At 57.3% G+C, this 21606-nt stretch overlaps 9 protein-coding genes across 9 annotated transcripts; 3 read left to right on the top strand and 6 right to left on the bottom strand.

Moving 5' to 3' along the window:
* Nucleotides 1-877: 877 nt before the first annotated feature.
* TEF1 (translation elongation factor EF-1 alpha) lies at nt 878-2714 on the top strand (the record flags this gene model as incomplete). Its single annotated transcript, XM_028616786.1, has 6 exons — nt 878-937; nt 1084-1175; nt 1330-2348; nt 2399-2516; nt 2571-2583; nt 2637-2714. The coding sequence occupies 6 exons, from the start codon at nt 878-880 to the stop codon at nt 2712-2714; spliced, it is 1380 nt and encodes a 459-aa protein (XP_028480643.1).
* A 1258-nt stretch (nt 2715-3972) lies between these two features.
* Nucleotides 3973-4276, bottom strand: EHS24_000979 (uncharacterized protein; the record flags this gene model as incomplete). The annotated part of the gene is made up of 2 exons (XM_028616785.1): nt 3973-4143; nt 4205-4276. 2 exons carry the CDS (start codon nt 4274-4276, stop codon nt 3973-3975), a joined length of 243 nt encoding a protein of 80 aa, XP_028480642.1.
* A 940-nt stretch (nt 4277-5216) lies between these two features.
* Nucleotides 5217-5514, bottom strand: EHS24_000978 (uncharacterized protein; the record flags this gene model as incomplete). Its single annotated transcript, XM_028616784.1, has 2 exons — nt 5217-5260; nt 5307-5514. 2 exons carry the CDS (start codon nt 5512-5514, stop codon nt 5217-5219), a joined length of 252 nt encoding a protein of 83 aa, XP_028480641.1.
* A 42-nt stretch (nt 5515-5556) lies between these two features.
* Nucleotides 5557-7446, bottom strand: EHS24_000977 (uncharacterized protein; the record flags this gene model as incomplete). The annotated part of the gene is made up of 7 exons (XM_028616783.1): nt 5557-5788; nt 5837-6330; nt 6489-6524; nt 6566-6607; nt 6982-7065; nt 7183-7311; nt 7369-7446. The coding sequence occupies 7 exons, from the start codon at nt 7444-7446 to the stop codon at nt 5557-5559; spliced, it is 1095 nt and encodes a 364-aa protein (XP_028480640.1).
* Nucleotides 7447-8045: 599 nt separating this feature from the next.
* EHS24_000976 (uncharacterized protein) lies at nt 8046-11387 on the top strand (the record flags this gene model as incomplete). Its single annotated transcript, XM_028616782.1, has 15 exons — nt 8046-8105; nt 8160-8219; nt 8271-8303; nt 8358-8390; nt 8565-8856; nt 8929-9012; nt 9068-9351; nt 10036-10097; nt 10151-10165; nt 10226-10296; nt 10362-10455; nt 10552-10560; nt 10607-11151; nt 11188-11273; nt 11364-11387. 15 exons carry the CDS (start codon nt 8046-8048, stop codon nt 11385-11387), a joined length of 1752 nt encoding a protein of 583 aa, XP_028480639.1.
* An 803-nt stretch (nt 11388-12190) lies between these two features.
* On the bottom strand, nt 12191-14022 carry EHS24_000975 (uncharacterized protein; the record flags this gene model as incomplete). The annotated part of the gene is made up of 7 exons (XM_028616781.1): nt 12191-12261; nt 12366-12907; nt 13069-13392; nt 13459-13502; nt 13546-13596; nt 13670-13702; nt 13996-14022. 7 exons carry the CDS (start codon nt 14020-14022, stop codon nt 12191-12193), a joined length of 1092 nt encoding a protein of 363 aa, XP_028480638.1.
* Nucleotides 14023-14626: 604 nt separating this feature from the next.
* EHS24_000974 (uncharacterized protein) lies at nt 14627-17501 on the top strand (the record flags this gene model as incomplete). Its single annotated transcript, XM_028616780.1, has 10 exons — nt 14627-14705; nt 15357-15392; nt 15473-15508; nt 15565-15605; nt 15658-15874; nt 15941-15978; nt 16033-16092; nt 16130-16311; nt 16405-16843; nt 16893-17501. 10 exons carry the CDS (start codon nt 14627-14629, stop codon nt 17499-17501), a joined length of 1737 nt encoding a protein of 578 aa, XP_028480637.1.
* A 791-nt stretch (nt 17502-18292) lies between these two features.
* EHS24_000973 (uncharacterized protein) lies at nt 18293-19891 on the bottom strand (the record flags this gene model as incomplete). The annotated part of the gene is made up of 3 exons (XM_028616779.1): nt 18293-19561; nt 19602-19655; nt 19748-19891. 3 exons carry the CDS (start codon nt 19889-19891, stop codon nt 18293-18295), a joined length of 1467 nt encoding a protein of 488 aa, XP_028480636.1.
* Nucleotides 19892-20031: 140 nt separating this feature from the next.
* Nucleotides 20032-20398, bottom strand: EHS24_000972 (uncharacterized protein; the record flags this gene model as incomplete). The annotated part of the gene is made up of 3 exons (XM_028616778.1): nt 20032-20073; nt 20130-20276; nt 20318-20398. The coding sequence occupies 3 exons, from the start codon at nt 20396-20398 to the stop codon at nt 20032-20034; spliced, it is 270 nt and encodes an 89-aa protein (XP_028480635.1).
* Between the last annotated feature and the right edge of the window lie 1208 nt (nt 20399-21606).

Here is a 21606-nt window from a genome sequence, read left to right as displayed (position 1 = left end):
CCAAATTTTTCTCCTCCCCTGCACTACAAATTGCCTATCCAGGTCCAGAAGCGGCAGCCTCGGTGTACCTGTGTGGTGGGTGCGACTGTGACGGGCCAAAGACAGCGAGGCGTCAATGAGCCCCCTCAGTCCCGTATGGGATTCTCAGTACAATTGGAATGGCGGGGCAGCCACTCGCCAACCAGCAGCGCGCGTCTGCAATATTCCACCGCGATCGCCAATGTACTCGCACCCATATGGGGGCGTGGGCCGGTTGGGCCGATGACGACCTGAGCGCGCACTGATGTGGGCGCGAGACGCAGGGGCTGGGAACGGAGCATTGGGCCTATAGGGATGTGGAATTTGGGTGGCAAGCCAGCCAGATCCGCCCGTTGGGTCCGGTTAAGGGAACAGAACAGAGTGCCACAGATGTAAAGGCCGCGCTGTTATGGACCCAAATGGCCTTGATGGAGCGAGGCAGGGCGAGGAGGGCGCCAGCGCAACACCTTTTTCTTCGCCCATCGTTGCAATCTCTCACTCTTTCCTCATCTCCTAAACAAGTGAGTCTCCTCTCCCCCCTACCTCGCCTCTCAAGCCCTACCGTTGGGCAGTAAACGCCTGTGTACACCCGCGTGATTGGCGCGACCATCTGGATATCAACCTGCTGCGACAATCAGGCGGTGGCAAAGCTACTGCTGCAGCTTTGCTACTCGTCTGATCATGATGGCACAAGCAGCTCCAGTGCTTGACCAGTATTCTTTGAGTGCTTGGTCCGGCACATTGGCCAACGTGACATGGTCCGATGAGCCGCGGGTTGGAGCGCGTGTGGTGACCCCTTTCCGTCCCATCAAGGGCCAAGAGTCGTCATACTGACAAGATTACAGCCAAAACAGTAAAAATGGGCAAGGACAAGCTTCACGTTAACGTCGTGGTCATCGGCCACGTCGACTCCGGCAAGGTTAGTTCAGCACGTCCGATAGAGGCAGAGACGCAAGCATTGAGAGAGTGGATCACACCTGGGTCGAAGATTTTCGACCCCCGGGGGCATCCACAGTTTCACTTGCTCGTCTGCCCAACCACAGTGCATTGCTTACGTAAAATAAGTCCACCACCACCGGTCACCTTATCTACAAGTGCGGTGGTATCGACAAGCGTACCATCGAGAAGTTCGAGAAGGAGGCTGCTGAGCTCGGCAAGTGAGTGTCATGGTCGATGAGATTGGAGTCGGAGAGGAGTGGGCCGGGTGGAGGTAATTTTCCAAATTGCTTCCGCCGAAAACTTGATCCCGCTTTTGATCCCGCCCGATATTTGATTCCGTCCAATATTTGATCCCGCGCTAACGCCACCCAGGTCCTCGTTCAAGTACGCATGGGTTCTTGACAAGCTCAAGGCCGAGCGTGAGCGTGGTATCACCATCGACATTGCTCTTTGGAAGTTCGAGACCCCCAAGTACCAGGTCACCGTCATCGACGCCCCCGGTCACCGTGACTTCATCAAGAACATGATCACCGGTACCTCGCAGGCCGACTGCGCCATCCTTATCATCGCCACCGGTATCGGCGAGTTCGAGGCTGGTATCTCCAAGGACGGCCAGACCCGCGAGCACGCCCTTCTTGCCTTCACCCTCGGTGTGCGCCAGCTCATCGTTGCGTGCAACAAGATGGACACCTGCAAGTGGTCGGAGGACCGCTTCAACGAGATTGTCAAGGAGACCACTGGCTTCATCAAGAAGGTCGGCTACAACCCCAAGTCGGTTCCCTTCGTCCCCATCTCGGGCTGGCACGGCGACAACATGATCGACGAGACCACCAACATGCCCTGGTACAAGGGATGGCAGAAGGAGACCAAGGCCGGTGTCTCGAAGGGCAAGACCCTCCTCGAGGCCATCGACGCCATCGACCCCCCTACCCGCCCCACCGACCGCCCCCTCCGTCTTCCCCTCCAGGACGTTTACAAGATCGGTGGTATTGGCACTGTGCCCGTCGGCCGTGTCGAGACCGGTGTCATCAAGGCCGGCATGGTCGTCACCTTCGCCCCCGCCAACGTCACCACTGAGGTCAAGTCCGTCGAGATGCACCACGAGCAGATCCCCGAGGGTCTCCCCGGAGACAACGTTGGCTTCAACGTCAAGAACGTGTCCATCAAGGACATCCGTCGCGGCAACGTCTGCGGTGACACCAAGAACGACCCCCCCAAGGAGGCCGCTTCGTTCAACGCCCAGGTCATCGTCCTCAACCACCCCGGCCAGATCGGCGCTGGTTACACCCCCGTCCTTGACTGCCACACTGCCCACATTGCGTGCAAGTTCGAGGAGCTCATCGAGAAGATCGACCGCCGTACCGGCAAGACCATGGAGGCTTCGCCCAAGTGTAGGTCGTAACCATTCATCGGAAAGCAAACGTCTCTAACTCTTTCTCAGTTGTCAAGTCTGGCGACGCCGCCATTGTCAAGCTCGTCTCGCAGAAGCCCCTCTGTGTCGAGTCGTACGCCGAGTACCCTCCTCTTGGTCGCTTCGCCGTCCGTGACATGAGGCAGACGTAAGTAACTGCATCGTTTTTCTGTGTGGTTCGTTTACTGACATTTTTTCACAGTGTCGCCGTTGGCGTAAGTTCTTTTGATTTTGTGCACCCTTCTGAGAGCATTGCTGACTCCCACAGGTCATCAAGTCGGTCGAGAAGTCCGACGGCAAGGGCGGCAAGGTCACCAAGGCCGCCGTCAAGGCCGGCAAGAAGTAAACTTGCTTCTCCCTGGTTCCTTCGTAGTGCCGATGCAATATGTGTTGGTGATATTTACTGCGACAGCAATTGGGCAGAGTAGTGGTACATGTTTGGCTTCTGACCGCTCAATGTAGCCAGATGGTCAGGTCGACTGGAGCCTCGTATATAGAGAGCAGTTAGTTTTAGGCAGGTCGGTACGAGGTGCACCGTTGGTTTCTGGCAGGTCAGTACGAGGGTGGCAGGTGGAAAGGGTGTGGCGTTCAAGCTTACGTCAGCAGATCACCGTTGTAGTTTAAAGTTCCGTTCCACCCAGCTTCATCTGGTTCCGCGGTGTGGCATGACATCAGAGCTGCCTCGCGATGTCTGTCTGCAGTGCGCAGTGTCCTGTACTCCTGTCCAGTCGCCATTGTTCTGTAGGCCATCCAAGCACAAGGTACGGGCCTAGGGTCTCGGACATTGCATTAATGAAGCATATTGCACTATTTGGCCAATAGAGAGGCAACCAAAATTGAAATATGCTTTACAATGCAGAGTCCTCCTCAGCGATCAGCGATCAGCGAGACTGGATATTAGAGGTCATAGATTTCAGCTCTAGCGATCTACACCTACGGCCATACGACGATCCCATCACATGGGACCTTTATAGTTCCGTCCCACTCACGACCATTCTACCCAAACTCGCCACACAACTCAATCCAGCCCATGGCCCATGGCCTGTATGGCACACCGAGCCCGGGACCATGCACACTGGTACGCTGGTACACTGATACAATGCAGAAGTAACCGCCAACTCAGTCATCACTCCTGCCCATGTCGACCAGTCGGCAACAGTCGCCCATGGTGGCTCGAGGCTGCCGCCGTAATCCTGCTGGTTGGTTTGCGGGAAAGCAAAGGAATTGAGGGCGATCCAGGGAGACTACGGGAACCAGGCCAGAGGCCTCTGGCCAGAGGGGGCCAAGCATGCAGAAGAAGCAGGGAACAGACACTATGTTTGGCAAGCTCATGATCACAGAACCCGGCTCATGAAGAATGCATCGAGTGGCGCGACTGGGCCGTACACTACACCGCAGGCTGGTTTTCCGTCCGTCCACTTGGGATGTCAGCTCCTACACCCATGTCTTTGAATGCGGCTGCTCATTGCCCATTCAGTTCCGTCTTCTGGACCCAGAAGATGGAACTGGACGATGCGTTGGAGACGAGTGCTCACCTCGCGCACACTGCATGCAGGCCCTTAGTCGGAGTCGAGAACGGCCGCCTCGAGCTCGCGCTGCCGCTCTTAGATCTCGAGCTGCTCAAGCTTGGCAATTTTGGCCGCGTCTTTGGCATTGTCCCACTTGAGCTCCTTGATTGCGTACTTGCGGCTCTGGATGTTTTGCTTCATTTCTTCAATCTGCGCGGCGCGGTCTTTGTCCGCGACGGTAACGGTGTCGTTGGCGGAGAAGGACTGCTGTCGGTGTCAGCTATCTAGCCACCACCATTGTCAATGCTGTGGGTTTGAGTGGGGTTACCTTGGAGGGGCCAGCAGGACCTTTGCCCTTGCGGCCGGGCGTCTTCTGCTCGTTCTTGTTGTTTGAGGGCATGATGCTTGGAGAGGATGAATGTTTGATGTTGGGTTACAGGCTGCAAAAGGTGACGACGTGTCCACGAGTCCTGTGTGCATGTGCATGTGCGCCCGTTTATGTAATCTGGTTGAGATCGACGGCCTCGACGTTGATCTCTGACACCTGGCCTCTCGTTTTTCATAACAACGAAGTCTTCAGCACACACGCCCCCATCTGTCAGGAGGTCGAGACAAGACCGCAACCCCGACTTGTGGGCTGGACAGCTGCTTCCAATGCTAAGAGCGACCACTTCTACCGCCGTTGTATTATTCGTGGCAGCTCGATCTCGGTCTGCATCGGTCCTGGCCGACAGCGTTTTTGACACGGCGATGGTTGTGTCTGAGCTCAACCTCACCCATGGCCAGGGCACGCTACCTCACCAATTCCCCACTCCCAGGATAGTGACGACTGCAGCAACATCTGTCCTTGACGAGTACGAAGTGCTGAGTGTGCTGGAATATCGGTGTGTGAGGGACGAGCGAGCGCGCTGCTGTGCTACACTCCCCTCCGGCGGCCTCTTCTAACTGGTCACACAAATACACAAGACCCTCGTCTCCTGGCATGATAGTATGCATTTGTGATGTGTTTGCACAGAAGGTGCCGACTATTGCCACGACCTCCGGCCCCAACAGCACGCTTGGAGCTGGGAGACATTCTGACGGAGATTGACGACGGACGGGAAAAACGCGAAGAAGTGCGAAAACCAGAAGGTTGATCGAGCTGAGATGGGTATGACTATGTACAGGGGGGAAACCGTGTTGCTGTTTTTGAGAAGGACGGTTGGAAGCCTACGGCTGCTCGGTCGAGGACCTAAGGCGAGCGTCATGGCGAGCGTCATTGCTACTGTTAGTGACAGGTGGGAGTGGCGGAGGCCATGCACGACTCACTGGTAGTCTGCGGTTGGCAGCCTGGTAGTCATTCAAACGAGGCAGGCGTCGAGCTCGGCCCGGCGGCGCGCCACCACTGCGGAATGTCAGGCTAAGACACGTGCAACGACAATTGGTCTCACCTTCGGGTGCGGCGGAGCCTCTGCGAGCCCGGCCGAGAGCAGACCGAGCTGTTTGCTCGGCTGCCTCCAGTGCCTTTTGCGCGTCAGAGATGCCGGCCTTGCGGATGGCCTTCTTCTTGGCGCGCAGATGCTTGTTCTTTTTTTGCGAGTTTGCGTTGGTGACCTTCCTGCGCTCCTTTCGCTCCGCCTCGGACATCGCACCAGCCATCTTCAGCGGTGACACCAGTGGCGACCTCTTGTTGGCCGGGATTCACGGTGCCTTCTGCCACAGGGAGTTGGTGACGGGCGCAGACATCCAGCTGTTGAAAGCCTGGGCAAAGAGGTCCTCGACGAACAGACATGTCGCCTGCATCGCGAGCAGTTCACCGGGTGAGCGCGACGACATCGTCGACTTGTCAGTGCCCTTGATGGTGTAAAGGGATTTGTGGTACAGGTCGTAATCGTCGGGGCTCTGACCAAAGAGGGTGTAGATGAGACACCGTCTGCAAGGCATTAGTCTACAAACACTTTCAACACCTGGCCCGACTCACTCTGGCGTGTTGGCGATTGTCTCGCCTGCCGCGATCCGCCTCCTCGCCGCTTTGAGCAGGTCCATGTGCCCGCCGTTACGATGGCTGAGACCTCCAGCCTTGGCGATTTCTTCATTGCTGCTGAACACAGAGAAAGCGCTCGAGGAACCGATGTAAATGACCAAGCGCTGGTCGGCGATGTGGGGGAGGGGCACGAGGAGGAAGACGTACACACCCCACTTGGGGTCCCGCTCGGCATCGGGCCAAACGATGAGCTCCTCCGCCGTCGGCGGCGATGCCCTGGTAAGGATCTTGAACACGCTGTGGTTAATGCCGCTACCGAGCCGGTGACGCCATTGTGGCTCCGACTCGGGTGTCGCCTCGTCCTTCCAAAACCTCCGTTGGTTTTGGCCCAGGACGTCACGAAAGACGCGTCTGAACGCACGGCGAAATGTTGCCGAGTCCAGACCAGAAGGAAGCGTGTCGATGACTGCCCAGTCCTTGGGCGCGAGGGGCTATGACTTGGTTAAAGGCTTCTCTCTTTAAGGGTCATGGGATAGAAGAAACGAACAACCAAACATATGTTGTACCGTGGGGCCGTGGGATGGTCCGTGATGCGGCTGGGGACCCACCGGCGTCATCGCACAAACGAGACATCACTGCGGATACTCACGAAGGACTGGGCGTGCATGTTGCTGAGGCCCGAGACCTGTGGGATCAGTCAGGTGGGACACAAAGAACGCCACACACAGGCTTGTCATCCTCTTCGTCCGAAACGGCGACGGACATGCCCTGGTGGATGTCAGTTGACCGCTAACACCGGAAATGCATGGGAGATCATTGTCTCAGGTGGATCGTACGCTTGTATTATTGGAGTGAGGTAAACACCAAACAAGCGCGCTGTCGGAATGAAGAAGAATACACAGTGAAGAACAGGACGGAAATTACAAGTTAAATACTAGATATAAGGGTGAATTTGATGCCGTGTGTGGCACGCACCAACACGCGCATACCCTGTCACAGCTGTCTCCAATGTCGTGGACCACTACACCTTCTAACCACCCCGATACTGGCGATGGGAGCTCCCAATAGTACTTGGATGGAATGTGTAGGGGATTGTTCGTGTTGGACAGTGGGGGAGGTAGACACTGTCGCGGCATGCTCACTTTGGTTTCGTCCACAGTTGCCCCAGTCGCGCCGACCGTCTTGACCGACGACCGCGAGCCCGCTTTGGTGGTGGTGATGGCCAACTGAGGTGTCAACATGCCGTCTCGACAATGGGTGCAACTAAGCCCGTTTTTGCCACCCGCCGATGTGACCGAGCGATCCGTGGGCGTGAGACTTACACGCAGGGACCTGCGACTGACCGAGCCGCTGGATGCCATCGAGGCGGTGACTGGGGCAGGCGAGAGAGGGGGGGAAAGGGGGAGGGGGAGAGAAGAGGGAATGAGTTGAGATGGAGGGGGGAGGACGGAAGGAGCCGCTGGTGATGGAGCCTGTGTGTGCTTTGTCAGATGCACGCATCCAACAAGATGATCATGAGGACGACGTACGGAAGGAGCTGGGGCGAAGCTTAACGTTGTTTGCCCAGCTTCGCGGGTCTTGGAGATCTTGACGGTGTTGCGACCCATAATGGGGACACCGTGATGATGATGGATTGGGAGAGGTGAATATGTAACACCAAAGTGAATGAACCCCATGCGATCCCGCGACGACCAGTGCGGGTACACACCCAAGCAGGCAGCAGCCCAGTACTCCGAAGAAACGCTTGCCTGTGTAAAATTCATAAAACACCAACAAAATACAACCAAAAAACCACATTTCCCAAACAACGCATGCTGTGGCTACCGAACGGTACTGTTTTTATTGCTCTACGTCCTGTTGATGAACAGGGACATAGAGGAAGCCAGTGTGTTTGGCTGTGTGGAGGTCTGTGTGTCACGACGATCGATCTCCCCCCACACGCCGGGACACCCATAGCGACGCGCAAGCTCATGCATTCCCTCTCGAAATCAACGAATTCTGCCCTCAAACCAACATGGATAGATACGAATGTGCTTGTAAATACCGTGGTTGCCTTTTTTTCGAACCACTTGTACTACAACTGCCGCAAAAGCTGGACAAAGTAGGCCAGTGGGTGGCGATATAGGTGCGGGGCGCATCGCATCTTTCTTGTTTCCTCTCCATCGCTCTCCAGAGCAAACATATTCATCATCGACACTCGCAACCAATGTCGCCTACAAAGAAGGACATTTCGACTCACAGCGGTGCCTTGGGCCCGCACATGAACGTCAGTGGCCGGTCCTCCTCCAAATGCTCGCTCGTGCTGACTGCCTGGGTACAGCCCATCCGCGTGGAATCGGACGGCGACGAGATGGAGACGATCTCCCCAACTGTGCCAAAGGTTAGTTGCACTGGTTGGGTTGGACTGGTGTACAAAGCTGACACTGCATAGAAGCGTAAGCGTGTTCCCCTGGCCAAGAAGACTGTGAGTACCGCGGTTTGATAGCCCTTGATGTTGACAGAGACTGATGGCCCACAGGTCCGCACAACCGGCCCATCGGCCGCCTCCTCGGTGAGTTGCTGACATCAAACGTCTTCCCCGCCTGTGCGGAGCGGTGGCCGCAGCGCGGACCCAAACTGCTGTTTGCTTGTCAACTCCCCCACGAACACGCTCCCACACACACTTGATCACCTCTCCCGTGCCCGCCTCCCCATCCTATTCGTTGGTTTGGCTAACGTAGTAGAGTATCTCCTCCAGCTCCTCGGCCGATTCCATCAAGGCCGCTCTCGTATTGGAGGTACCCGTGCCGAAGACCTTCTGTTTGCTCTGCAGTGTTTGCAGGCCAAAGTCGACCAGGGTGGAACCGACTGCGACCTTGCTGCTCGCCGCCGTGCCGCCCTCCCGTTCGTCGTGGCGGAGTTTGAGGCGAAACTCAGCGTCATGTCTCAGTACCAGAACGACGCCCATTCGGATACCGAGGCCGAATCCGAGGCCGAATCCGAGTATGGCGAGCCATACATCGAGCACGACGCGAATGGTGAGTGGCCTGAACTAAACTGAAGGGCCCCGCTAACGTGGAGCAGGTGCTGAGATCATCAACACCAACGAGATGTCGGCGAGCAAGATCAAGGCCTCCTCATTCAAAAAATGAACAACTACATGAAGGTTGTGAAGGGTGGCGGTGGGCTCGAGGGTAGGTAGCGGTGATGGCATGGCAGTCTTTTCCCTGCTCGACCTAACTGTCTCAGCCGCCGAGGAGCAGCCTGCAATTATTGTCCGGATTCGCCGTATCGGCATGGGGCTGGTGGAAGACGGTGCGAGGTGTGACTTTGGTCCTGTCACGACCATGTATGACAAGTGGTACGACAAGGGTATGTGCTCGAAGGCTCACCGTGTAGCGGTCAGGCCCTTGTCGACCGCCGCAAGTACCAACAGCACGCCAACAACCTCTTCGCCGGCTACTTCTACAAGAAGTAATGATACAAGGGACACTATGTACATCAGGCGATTAGCTCGTGGCTCGGATCTACAAGTAGGCATGTATATGAATCAGACAGCCCTCATGACTCTGTCGCTGGCCCTCAGACTAACGTCCCAAGCATTCGCAACATGCAATAACCACAAGGAGAGGGAGGATACCAAGAATGCGAGCGCTGAGCATCAAGCCACGCAGTGCTATGCAGGGCGAGTGCAGAGGGCCGTGTTTCCAGCGATCCAGCGTGATCTACATCACGCAACACTCCACGCCATGTGCGCGACACTCGCCTCAGTTTGGCGAATGCCGAGGAATTGCGAGAGGGATGGGTGCCGTCCAACGGAGTCCTCAGGCATGCAAACTAGCATCCGTTCAATGGGACAACCTGTCGCACGTTCGGCGCTCGCGCCATCTTGACTCGTGCTGCCGACCAACATTTTGCTGGGCTGGTGTACCCGGATTTCAAATGTGATAAGAGACGGCTGACAGACCCTGCAGCGGGTATATGCTGACAGCCACTTGGATGGCGGATGGATCCAGCAGCCCAATGCCATCGCCTGGGTTCCGAACCCATGTAGCAAAGTTCTCCAAATGGTACAAGAAAGAAACACCCGAGTGTATGCCGATGGGTGTCAGCTGTACACAGGGCGACGTCCCTGATCGCAGATGAATCGCCAGCGTTGCGGTTGGGATGGCCAGGCGCACTCTATCATCGCAACTACGCTGCATCTGCCATTATAGTATCGATATGCAACACGTCGTGCTGCCACGAACCCCTGGCCTACAACTACCACCCCGACATTGTGAGTGTGCTTCCTGGTGAACGTTGATAGAACAATACTGACAGTAAAACCAGGCCGACGAGGCCTCGGTGAGTATGGGACCAGTGACGTCAAAGCTACTGTTTGATCCTGTTGATCTCGGCGGACAGGCTGGTCGATGAGCTCCCTGTCCTCCCCGAGTCTCCTGCCTTCAAGGAGGCGTTCGACGCTGCTTTCAACGGTCTCGAGGCCTAGCGCCCCCGGAAAGGGTGGAGGACCCAGGGCGCAACCGCGCCCACCCTCCAGCAGATCCTACCAACAGGTGCACGAGGTGGGGCGCCTACCTCATTGTCCTCGTACCTACCGCCAGCTGCCAGAACCCCAATGAAAAGGTCCGCCCGTACGTCGGCAGGGCCGCGGGCACGAACGTCTTTAACAAGACGGGCGGCATCGTGAAGCGGGGTGGTCTGAGCGGTCGCTAGCGAAGCCATTTCAGCCAGGCGAGGTATGTCATATGTTTGCGCACAGAGTTCCTGAGCTAACAGTGGCAGGTGCGAGTCTGTGCTCCTGCATGGCCAGTGTCCTAGGGAGTACAACATCTACTGCAAGGGACTGTTCACCATCGCGGGCACTGACGGCGTGGCCATGAAGAGCCGCACTACTACAGAGTTGGTCGCCTTCGTCGCCATGTCCCTCTTTGCAGAGGCCGTGTGGTGCCACGCGGCTGGACTGCTGGGACTCTGCCCCAGTCACCAACACCCTCTGGCGCAAGGTCCCCTGGGTCGGTGTCAACCACGCGGCCCCACTCTGCTCAGCCAGTCGTCGCGTTCATATCGCGCGCGCAGAAACCTGCGCTGGACCGACGCTGAGCGTACCGCTCACAGCCAGCGAACTTACGGGTCCAAATTGACTCACGCCGCCAAGCTTCCAGCAGGTGAGCAGGCCGCTCGAAAGGCCAAAGAGACGGCCCGCAAGGGCACCTGGCGTCACAACGACAAGGCGAAGATGGGCAAAGAAGAGAGGAAAGCCTGGGACGCATCGCAGGCCGCCCGAATGCGCCTATCGCGGGCCAAGAGGGCCAACAAGCCCAAGTCATGTGAGTTTCACCGTTAATTATTAAGCTAAATGACAGTGATCCAGGCTCTTGAAAGGGAGTTAAAGATGTTGGCTTCAAAAACGGAGGCGCTGCGTACCAGTAGGAAGAACAAGGTCGTCGACGTGAGTTCACAGGGTTGATCATCCTACGAGCGACGCTGACAGTTCAACAGGGTTTGTACCCTTTGTCCCTGTTAACCGCCGTGCTGACAGTCTCAAGGCAAGAAGACCAAGTAGAAGGGCAACGGCAAGGCCGCTCACAAGGGCAACAAGGTTAGCAAAGGAAGTTTGCTGTCTTTTTCTATGATACCGTGTGTGTGTTTGCTGACTTCTATAGGGTGGAAGGAAATATATGGTGTTGTAACATTTTGTAAATGTCACTTCCTCGGGTTGACAATGTACATACGTCCCCTTCATCGCTCGCTATCCGTGCAGCTGGGCCAGTGATGGTGATGTGTTGTGGCACCCATATGCAGCTTAGATGGGTTGCGAAGCGCGCATCCTGATAACCGCAGATGGAGACCGAGTACTGCCTGCGCAACGGTTTCCGGCAACAGACACGAGAACCCACATGTATCGCTCCTGTTGCCGTCGTCAGCGCTCCCCAGACGCGTTGTTTGACCACTGTCATCTGGCCTCACCACGGGCGAAGTGCGTCATAATATCCACCACCACAAGGAGAGCCTCGAGCCTCACTCACGCCATGGAAATTGCCTTCCCATCACCACCACCAGGACCCAAACTCGAGAGAAGTTACGTGACGGGCCTAGTATCTTGGGACAAATCATTGTTAGACCGTCTGGCGTATTCCTGGGCGAGACTGTACATAGTGCATTCACTAGAGATCCCTGTAGATACAGTTGTCAGACCATATGCAGGATGCAGCACCTTCATGGCCGTCTCCCCATTCCCTTCTCGTCTGTCTACACTCCTTGACCCCAGTGGCAGCTGCACTCAACTTCGTGTACGTACTGACCCCGGGCGCTCCCTCCATCGCTCCTGCCACTGGCACACTCAAGAGTCTCGAGGGCCAAGAGTACTCAGCCGTTGAGACGCACGGCGCGCAGTTCTGCGAGACGACGGGAGCGGAGGTCGTCGAGCTGCGCGAGGCCTGGCAATCAGCAGGAGTCACACACACACACGTACGGGCTTGCTCCGGTTGCTCTTTGTTCTTCTCGTAATGTTACGCTCCCACCGCGGTTTGATTAGCGAGACGAGCGGACTCCAGGGGCGGGTTTCGTTGCTCGGCGAGACGTCGGCGTGCGGCATAGTCGGCCTTGTATTCCCGGTCATCAGCCAGGCGTCTCTGCCGCTGCTTGCCGGTATGCGACGCGCGCTCGGCCTTGCGGCGCTCGTTAGCAGTTTTACGCGTACTTGGACCCTTAACAGGACGGTCGCTGTCGGGTTGCAGACGCTTGCGGGCTTGGGCCTTGCGCACACCAGCCTGTCGCTGGCCAGTGTCCATGTGTCCGAATTGGCCACGGATTAACTGGGCGAGGGCCGGCTGCGTGTTGAGCGGGTGCCACGGGACGGCTTGCCACAGAGTGTTGAATCCGGTGGCGAGAGAGCGACTGTCCAGGGCCTGTGTCCAGAAAGCCTCGGTAAATACCACCATTGGATCCAGGGCCAGGAGTAGTCCCGACGACAGGCTTTTGAGGAAGGCGGGCTCTTCGCTCCTGGTCACGGCAGACAGGCTCTTGTAGTGGTCCCTGTAGTCGTCCTTGTATGGGCTCCAGAACTGGTAGAAGTTCATGGTCCTGCGCCATTAGTGTATTGCGCGCGGTCGGACAGCGTGCGTGGACAATGAAATAAACATGGCACTCCAATGGTCGTCAATGCGCGAAGCCTGACGCCCAGACGTGTAGGCTTGCCTGTGGTCACGCCGATGATGACAGGCTTCGAGCCAGAACCGACGTACACGGTGAGGGGCTTGTCACTGCCTTCATTGGGGACGAGGACGACGGCGTAGACGCCCATGTGGTTGTCTTGTCTGGCGTCGGGAAGGGCAAGAAAGTCGTGAGCCTTGGGGGTCGTGGCCATGCAAAGGAGCTTGGAGGACTCGGGGTTTAGCATTGACCCGAATCGCGACAGCCACCTGCCGCGTGACTCCGGTGTGGCCTCGGTCTCCCAAAAGGGCTGGAGTGCCCGCCAGAAGTGCATTGTAGCATTTGGTGAACCGGGTCGCAATGAGAGTGCAATCGTTGGGTGTGTCCCAGACGGACCAGTCATTCGCCGTGAGGGGCTGTACACTGTCAGTTACATTCGTGTCGGTTCGAACAAACATATGGATGGCGACGTCAGAACGGACGTTGGGCCAGTGACAGAGGATCCCGCAAAGTTGGCGGCAACGGACTGCAAGCTGTTAACTAATCTGCTCAAGACATGGTGAACGTACAGTGGTGATGTTGTTGTTGTTGCTTCTGCTCCTGCTACTCGAGGATCCAGCCTACATTTGTCAGCTAGGTTCCGACGGGCTTTACCCATGAAGGGATAGCTGCTGCTGGGCAGGAGACACTCACTTTGCCCTTGATAGCCCTAAAGGAGCGACGCGTCTGGATCGGTCAGCACTTGTTGTGTTGCACCTGCATATCCGTGGAGAGGTCAACCATCCACCGACCCGGGTCACAACCCCGTGTAGACGTGAGCCTCACAGCAGAGTGTCCTGCAAGAAGAGACGCTACGGCTTTCCCCAAAAGAGAGGGGCACTGCCGGCGAAAGCTGTGGTGTCCCTCTCCAGCGGGCGGGTCGTCATCGCGCCCACGATTGTTACGCAGACAGGGTTTGGTGATGGTTTCGGTTGACAAATGCAGAGTGTTTGGGCAGTGATGGGAATGACGACACGTACCTCCGGGGCGGTGGATTTGTCCGCCATGGTGATCTTGTACAACTTGGCCCCACTGAACCGTCAGTCAATGTTAGGGAGTGACCAGGCCTTAACCTTTGCCTTGCACAAAGTTAGGCAAGTGCTCGTCGCTTCGGGCTGTAAGTCCTTCGGTGACACCGCCGTCGTCTGCGAACAGACTGTTGCGTCGGGCGGAGCCCACATAGATCATGACCCGCTGATCTTTCATATGTGGCCGGGGCACGAGAATGATGAGGTAGATTCCCCAGCGCGGGTCGCCCTCGACGTCGGGCAGAGCAAGCAGCTGGTGAAAGGCGGGCGGCGTGGCGGAGCAGAATAGGGCCTCCGCAGTCGGGTGCAGGCCGCCGCAGAGGCGCTGTCTCCAAAGGCTCTCTGCTCTGTCCGTCTTGACCAGCTCAGACCTCCAGAAGCGTTTTAGGTACTGTTGGTGAAGTCCCTGATACACTCGACGGAAGGCGCGCTTGAACCTGGGCCCGTCGAATCAGGGGCCTTGGTAGGTACCGGTCACCGGTGCGCCTGGCTGAGCGTCTAACTTGTCAGAACACGAACTAGATCAACGATACCCACTTTTGCCATTTCAGCTGACGAAAAGAACGAACAGCAGGAACTCAGAATGGCCCTCACCATCAACCTGGACGCTCTCCACAGCGGCGCCGTCTTCCTCCAGACGCAGATTGTTGACAAGCTGTTTCGTTTGAGCTTAGACGTCATACCTGCAATCATGATTTGACTCACCCAAGCGTCAATTATCCCTGTGTCGTCGAGCGTGTGGTCCCACGCATACTCTTCAGGGTTAGCAATCTGCACAAAAGTATGTAGTGAGGGGTTGAGATGGTCATGGGAGGGCAAGCACCACACACGACGGACCTGATGCGCAACGTCCCGGGACGCGTGTTCACGGACTGGTGAGCGCCGCTGTCACCATGAAGCACGGCGACAACGATGACTAACCTTTGTTGATCCCGATGTGTACCTGCGGTGGAATTTGGGAGGAACGTATTGTCGTCGTACATGGACGATGGGATGTGGGTGGCAAGAAGAAGAGGTGTGTGTGGGTTTTGGGGGGCGCAAGGTGACCTGAAGGTGAGTTGGTCGGCGCCGGCGCCCCCTCACGCGACACTACTTAAATTGGAATTTCCGTGTTGTTTCTCTCTCTTTGTTACTCTACACTCGATCTCGGAATAAACAAGGCACGTTGCGTCTTTCCCTCACATAAACACACTCTCCACATCTCCATCTCTCAAGTGTTGGCATCACCATCAACGTTTCGGAGGAAGGTGGTGGCGGCCCGTTGCGAGTGGCGGCACTCGACATTGAAGATGGATTAGCTGACTTGCTTGCAGGGCAAGCAGATTACGTAGAGTGTGTCAACACCGCCCGTGAGTCCGTCCGTGAGAGTGGCCGTTTACGGTCGTAGTTGAGATAGTTGAGGATACAACGCTGACAAGGCTTTTGCCAGAACGCCACCGCGTCCTCCTCACGCTCGACATTGAGTGTGAGCCCATTTCTGCCTAGAGCGTTGGCTCGGCGTCGCGAATGGCACTGACAGAGGGCTACAGGAGAATTGGCAGACAAAGCTTGCCGACAACTTTGTGAGTGCAAAACAACAAAACTCTTCGTTGCTGTCGCTGATATGGGTCGCAGGAGCAAGTCGAGAATGACGACCTCGCCGACTTCGCGGATGCGGCCGCGGCCCAATCGCCGGACCACTGGTCCGAGACTGAGCAGGAGGTAAGTGCATCCAGGCTCACCCCTATGAGCAGCAAGATTGTGTGGGGGTTGTTGGTTGTTGGTGCTTGCAGACTGTTGGCGGCTGACACGGTTACAGAAACCGGCGTACGAGGGGAAGGGCAAGGGCAAGGTAGGCTCTCATTACTCCTCCATCATGCTCCGTGCTGACGGTTCAGGCTGCTGCGCCTCTCATCAGCCCCTCTTCCAAGGTCCTCTTCCAAGGTCGCAAAGGTCGTGAGTTCTGCGAGCCTCTGCGAGTACTCGTTGAGAGTGACTAACTATGTGAAGGCATTACCGAAGCAGAGTAATGACCACGAAGGATCGACAGGATCGACCCACAGGCTCTCCGTGAGACCAAACTGTGTATGCGTCACTGACTCTTAAGCCCGAGGCCGTCGCCTCCCTTATCAACGGAAGCGATGACCTTATCAACCTCTGGCACACCACCTACCACATTCCGGCTGTGATTGCCTCCCCACCCATCGTGGCCAACTTGCCGCTAATCGACAACATGGCCACTCCTACGATCCCTCCGGCCGTGCTGTGCACCCTGAAGACCCGCTTCCTGTCCGTGTGGTCGGACCTGGTCACGCAATAAGGCAAGGCGGTGTCATTTGACGCAGCCCTGTCGTATAACGATGGCGATACTTGGTTCACCAGATTTACAAAAGTCATGACCAAGGAGGGCATGAAGGTCCTCGCCGCAGATAAACCCCCAACGCTCGACACGCTGGACTTGCTGCCCTGCACGTCCGAATTCCCTGGCACGGTTTTTGCGTGCTACGCCAAGTGGGCCCTAATCGAGACCGCCGACGGTCCCGCGCTCATCCTGTATGGCGGTTCCGCCACAGGTGCAGGCGGTGTGGTGGAGCGCAAGCGGCAGCACTGGGTCAACCTCCTTATGGACCTCATCCCATGGGTGCACAATATGGAAGTCGGGCTGACAGACAGCGGAGACCGCTTCATTGAGCTGGTGTCCCACCAGGACGTCATCTCGTGGCAGATGGATATCGGCGTCCTGCTCGCGTATGGTGTAGCCAAGCACTCCGCCACAGACAAGGGCCTCGGCTGTCGACTGGGTTTTCTCCTTTTCGAGGCAGTCACCCTCCGGTGGCTATATGTACCTCCACGTTTTCTGCTGTAAGCAGGGCCGTTTATGGGACGAGGAGGCGTCCTTGTACGAGCCGTGCAACAAAAATTGTCCCACCGTTCAGCCTTTCCGCACCAAGGTTGCCAAGCGCATCACCGGTACCGACGTGACCGCGACGCGCAACGCTCAAACGGGACCTGTCACAAGCGCCATCCTCGCAGCGTGTGTTGCAGGCTCCGAGAGCTACTACAAGCGTCGCAGGTCGCAGATGACCCAGAGCGACATTGAGGAGAAGAACGCTGAGCGTAGGGTCAAAGACCAAAAGAAGCGCGAGGCGCAGCTCGGTACGTCTATTGCTTACATTGGTGTTGTTGACAAATTCGTAGCATGGTTGGCCGAACACCCGGATCCCGAAGTCGTCAAGGCCGCTGCTGCTCGAGCCAAGGAGCTCGCCGGGGCCCAGGCAATGATCCCAACCTTCCTCAAGGACAATGCGGCCCTGAAGCTCAAAGCACGCTCAGCTCATCAGTGGCGTGCTCAGGTATTGTCAAGAGTACACGAGAGGGGCAGTCCATTGACAGCAAAGTCTCAGGTCCCTCGTCTTCGGAAGCGACGGGCAACAGAAGCGCAAGTCCAACAAGGCCTCCAAGGCCAAGAACAAAAGTGAGCTGCCTCGGTATTCCATGCGCCAATGGCACGTTCCCCTTTGGGGTCAAGCCGACCAAGAAGTCGAACTCTTCAAGAAAGAACTGGCCAAGAAGTAGGGTGCCCGTAAGTTCACCAAAATTCGTTTTGACTTGATCTGACGCCCGGCGGACCGCTTGAGCCGCACTTTCGTGGGCTTTAGTCGAAACGCGATCGAGGTTGGCCATCGACAATGCCATAATAGCCTGGAGGACGTCTGGCTCCCGCATGCGGTCCATCGCCCCGCTCAGGATCCCGATGGCCTCGTTGAGGTTGGCGGCGATAGCGGTTGCCTGGGCCTCTGACCCCGTAAACCGGGCGGCGTGGGCGCCGAAGTCGTAGGAGGAGCCCTCTGTGGCCTCGGCTACGAGGTCCTCCATCCGTGGCCTTGTGACAGTCAGAGCGCCGAGGTGGCGAAGGTCGTGCTCGTCGTCGAGGAGACCGAGCTCGAGAGTGGTGGAACGATTTTCGCCATACCCAGTTTAGGCAGCTGGGCGACGAGAGGAACAGTAAACTCTTCGAGCTGCCCGTGAGCTTGGATGCGGTTTAGAAGCGCTTCCAGCATGGGCAGTGCCGCCGAGATGCAAGACTGCAGTGCCGACCGGCGCCAAGACTTGATGGCGAAGTTTAGCAGCCTCAGCTGCACTCGGCCGCTCACTTGCCCAGGGTCAAACTGGGACACGGAGGTCGGGTATGGCGAGCTCCACCCAGTGTTGACCGCTCGGGCGTGGTCGTCGTGGGCCACGAAAGTTGGGGCAGTGGCGGAGTGCACGCCTACCGTGGCGTCGAACAAGAGCCGGTAGCCTCGTCACGGTTCCCGAACCGCACCAGGTGGTAGACGATAAACAAGATGATCGTGTACACCGTGGTCGTTGGCCGGCCGTCCTTGTCGAGTTCGTAAACGAGGCATTGTATGAAAATGACAATTGCCAGGTCCACGATGTCCTCCGTGGTGGACGACTCTTCCCAAAAGAGAGTCGGGAACCCCTGCTCGTTGTAACGGAGTGGGTGGTTCCCCTGGCTGTCTTCGAACTCGTGAACGAGACGCACCAGATCGCTCGCCTTCTCCCGCATGATCTTGCGCCATTTCTCAAGAACCTCCGTGCGGACTATGCCGCGCTTGCGCAGGTTCTTGAGGGCGATCGAGGCGTCCGGGACCACGTGTACCTTGACAAAATCGATGTCCGCGGTTCGCCCGTCGTTGGACTCGGGTGAAAACGCCTGCTCGAGCTGCTCGCTGAGCTCGACCATGCCGACGCGGTCGCCATCAAAACCGTTGACCTTGGCTGTGGACGCGCGGCGGTACGCGGCGTCCACGGGACGCACCTTCTGGATCAGGGCGCCGACGACATCGATCTGCCCGTCTGAGGCGCCGGCCGCGCGCATCGTCAGTGCCAGCAGGCCACAGCAGACCGTGAGCCAGTGGCCACCGCCCTTGGCGAGGTTGAGCCAGAGGGGGATGACCATGCAGCCTTCCGGGCGGTGCACCGGGATGGGGATCCGAAGGCCGAATTGATGGGTATTGTCGAGCGATTCACCCATGGCCGGCACCGTATCACGTAGGTGCTGGAACACCTGCACCTTGTAGCTCAGCCGACTGGTGTCGTCGGCCACGAAGCCCTTGACGGCAAGAACGAAGCCAGGCCAGATGTTGTCTTCTGCAGAGAAAATGCCCGACAGGACCTTTTGCAGTCCAGCGAACATATCCACGGCAGAGGGGCGCCTCATCCTGGCCACCATGGCCAACAGAGGATGACGTATGACGGCTTCACAGTCTCGTTCAGTCCATGCGTGAGGGACCTCGGGCAACTCATAGTCGTCGTCGTCGAGGTCGCTGTGGCTGCTCGACAAGAAGAGACCCAGGCGAACAGTATCGCGCTTGATGGTTGTCGTCGCCGTGACGCTCCAGGAGCCGGCGAGCCAAAGACCGTCGCACCAATGGCGTGCGCTGCACGTTACACAGACCGAGTCCTGGCACATGTCCTCCACAGGAACGTGGCGGGGGGCCCAGGTCCTCTTGCCCTTGCCCCTGGGGGCTACGGCCTGGAAATCCGTCAGCCGGCAACAACGGTGCTACACTTACGCCCGGGGCCGAGTCGTCGTCCTCGTCATCGCAAAGGAACGAGATGGGGTTGTTCTGTGAGCGTTAGCAATCTGCACGCAAGTGGTGATGCGGTGTGATTGGCATCGGAACATGTGAGCTAATCGGAACGCGCAGGCACCACACACAGGAAGCACAATACGTCCCAGGACGCGTTCTGGCTGGCATTTGTTGGTGACAGCCACGGGGTCACCATTGTACTTGGCGACAGCGACAACTCGCCCTCGTCGCCTGTGCCGATTACCCGCGGTAGAGGGTCGGCAGGGATGCATCGACGTCGTACACGGTGGGATGTGGATGGGGAGAATGGTGTGCGGGGTGATAGGGTGCGCGGGTTACTCACCTCAGTTCCCGGCAAGGTCGCCACCGCCGGCGCCGCCGCACTGTCGGGTCCGCGGACCGCAGTGGACGACTACGACAGCGTCGCCGGGTTGGGGTTGGCGTTTGACGCCGCCTAGGATATCAGCAGCTGTCTGGAACACTTGTGTATCTGACACAATCAAGACTCACCGTGTGTTGTTGCGCCCTGTAGGACGCCGCCGAGGAGTTCCTGGCAGCGGCCGCAGCCGCGCGCGATGTGGTAGGGGGGAGGCGGGGAGGAGGGTGAGAGGCAGGAGGAGGGGATGGGGAAGCTGATGGGGTGGCGATGGAAGGAGGCTGCAAGGATGTCAGCGAGAGTCTACCGAGCAGCGACGTACGGGGGGGTTGGGCTGGAAGAAGCCACCCAGCGTGAGCTGCTGGGTGGGTCTCTTGTCCGCGCTCTTCGTTGACTTGCCCATGCGGGGCGAGGTCCAAGTGCGGAGAGAGACTGGTTGGGGATGGGTGGGTTGGTTGGTGAGGGATATGAGGTTGGTAGAAGAGACGTGCGGAGTGTTTTCAGACGGAGTGGGGGGGTACGTCTCGACGGTACACCAGCCCGCCCTCCACCGTACGCTCACCAGAACACGTCCACAACAAAAACCCACAAAAACGCAACTAAACACACCGAAAAAAGAAGATTTCCTAAATCATGCATGCTGTAGCTACCCAACGGTACTGATTTCATAGCTGTAAATTCCCAGGTGCATGAATGCTTGAGGGAAGACCGAGGGGGGGGGGGGGGGGTGACTGGACTTTTAGGAAAAACGCATACACTCGTCGTTTGGGTCCGTGGCGATAATAGGTAACTCAACCACATCAAGGCACCCACCGTTATCCCACCCACGACCCATCTTGGACACGGTATTGTTCCTCATGCATACCTTGTGCAGTATAAGCACCCATTCAAGGATGGGATTTACGTCAAGAAACATGTACCATCGTACCAATATGCATTGATCAAGCCGGTGGGGTGGTGCGTGGCTTGACTGCTGTGAAAACAATCCTCTCCGGGTAACTGCGAATGGTTAAGGAAGGGGAAGGTGAAGGTGAGCTTGATCTCTTCAAGAGACAACAAAGTGAACGTGGGAGACCTTGCGCAGATACATCGGGGTTGTAGTAGTAGGCCCTGTAGTAGTAGGCCCCCCTTTCAGACAAAGGAACATGCCAATGATCGAAAATTGCATTTAAATGTGGGAAAATACCTCATAATCCCACCGCGGCTTGTTCGGGGAACCAGCCTACGTTTTGAACCGTCACCACCTGGCAAAGGTCAGAAGAGTTACGAGGAAAGGCTTGTCAAGGTCAGTTGACGCCCTTCGGGGGACCCAGCAGACAGTGATACCAGTTGTGTTTCCGAACTGCCTGCGGGCCAGCCGGAGCATTTTGGTGCCCTCTGTTCGGCAGTCTGCACACCGTCGCATACAGCAACCCGCAGAAACGAGACAGACTCCCCAAGGACTCGCCATGCATATGGATAATCAATACACACTGCATGTACAGATACATACACACGCGACCCACGAGGGGAGTTTATGTGCGTGCGTGCAGTGTGCCTGCGGACGAACCACGCAGGCGGTTCACCGATCACTTTAACGGGCCATTTTGAGTCACGTGCGTTTACGTAATC

The sequence above is a fragment of the Apiotrichum porosum genome, assembly GCF_003942205.1.
Source record: "Apiotrichum porosum strain DSM 27194 chromosome Unknown scaffold_1, whole genome shotgun sequence".
Taxonomy (NCBI): Eukaryota; Fungi; Basidiomycota; class Tremellomycetes; order Trichosporonales; family Trichosporonaceae; genus Apiotrichum; species Apiotrichum porosum.
Note: the sequence above shows the minus strand (reverse complement) of the source record. Positions and strands in the feature narration are given on the sequence as shown.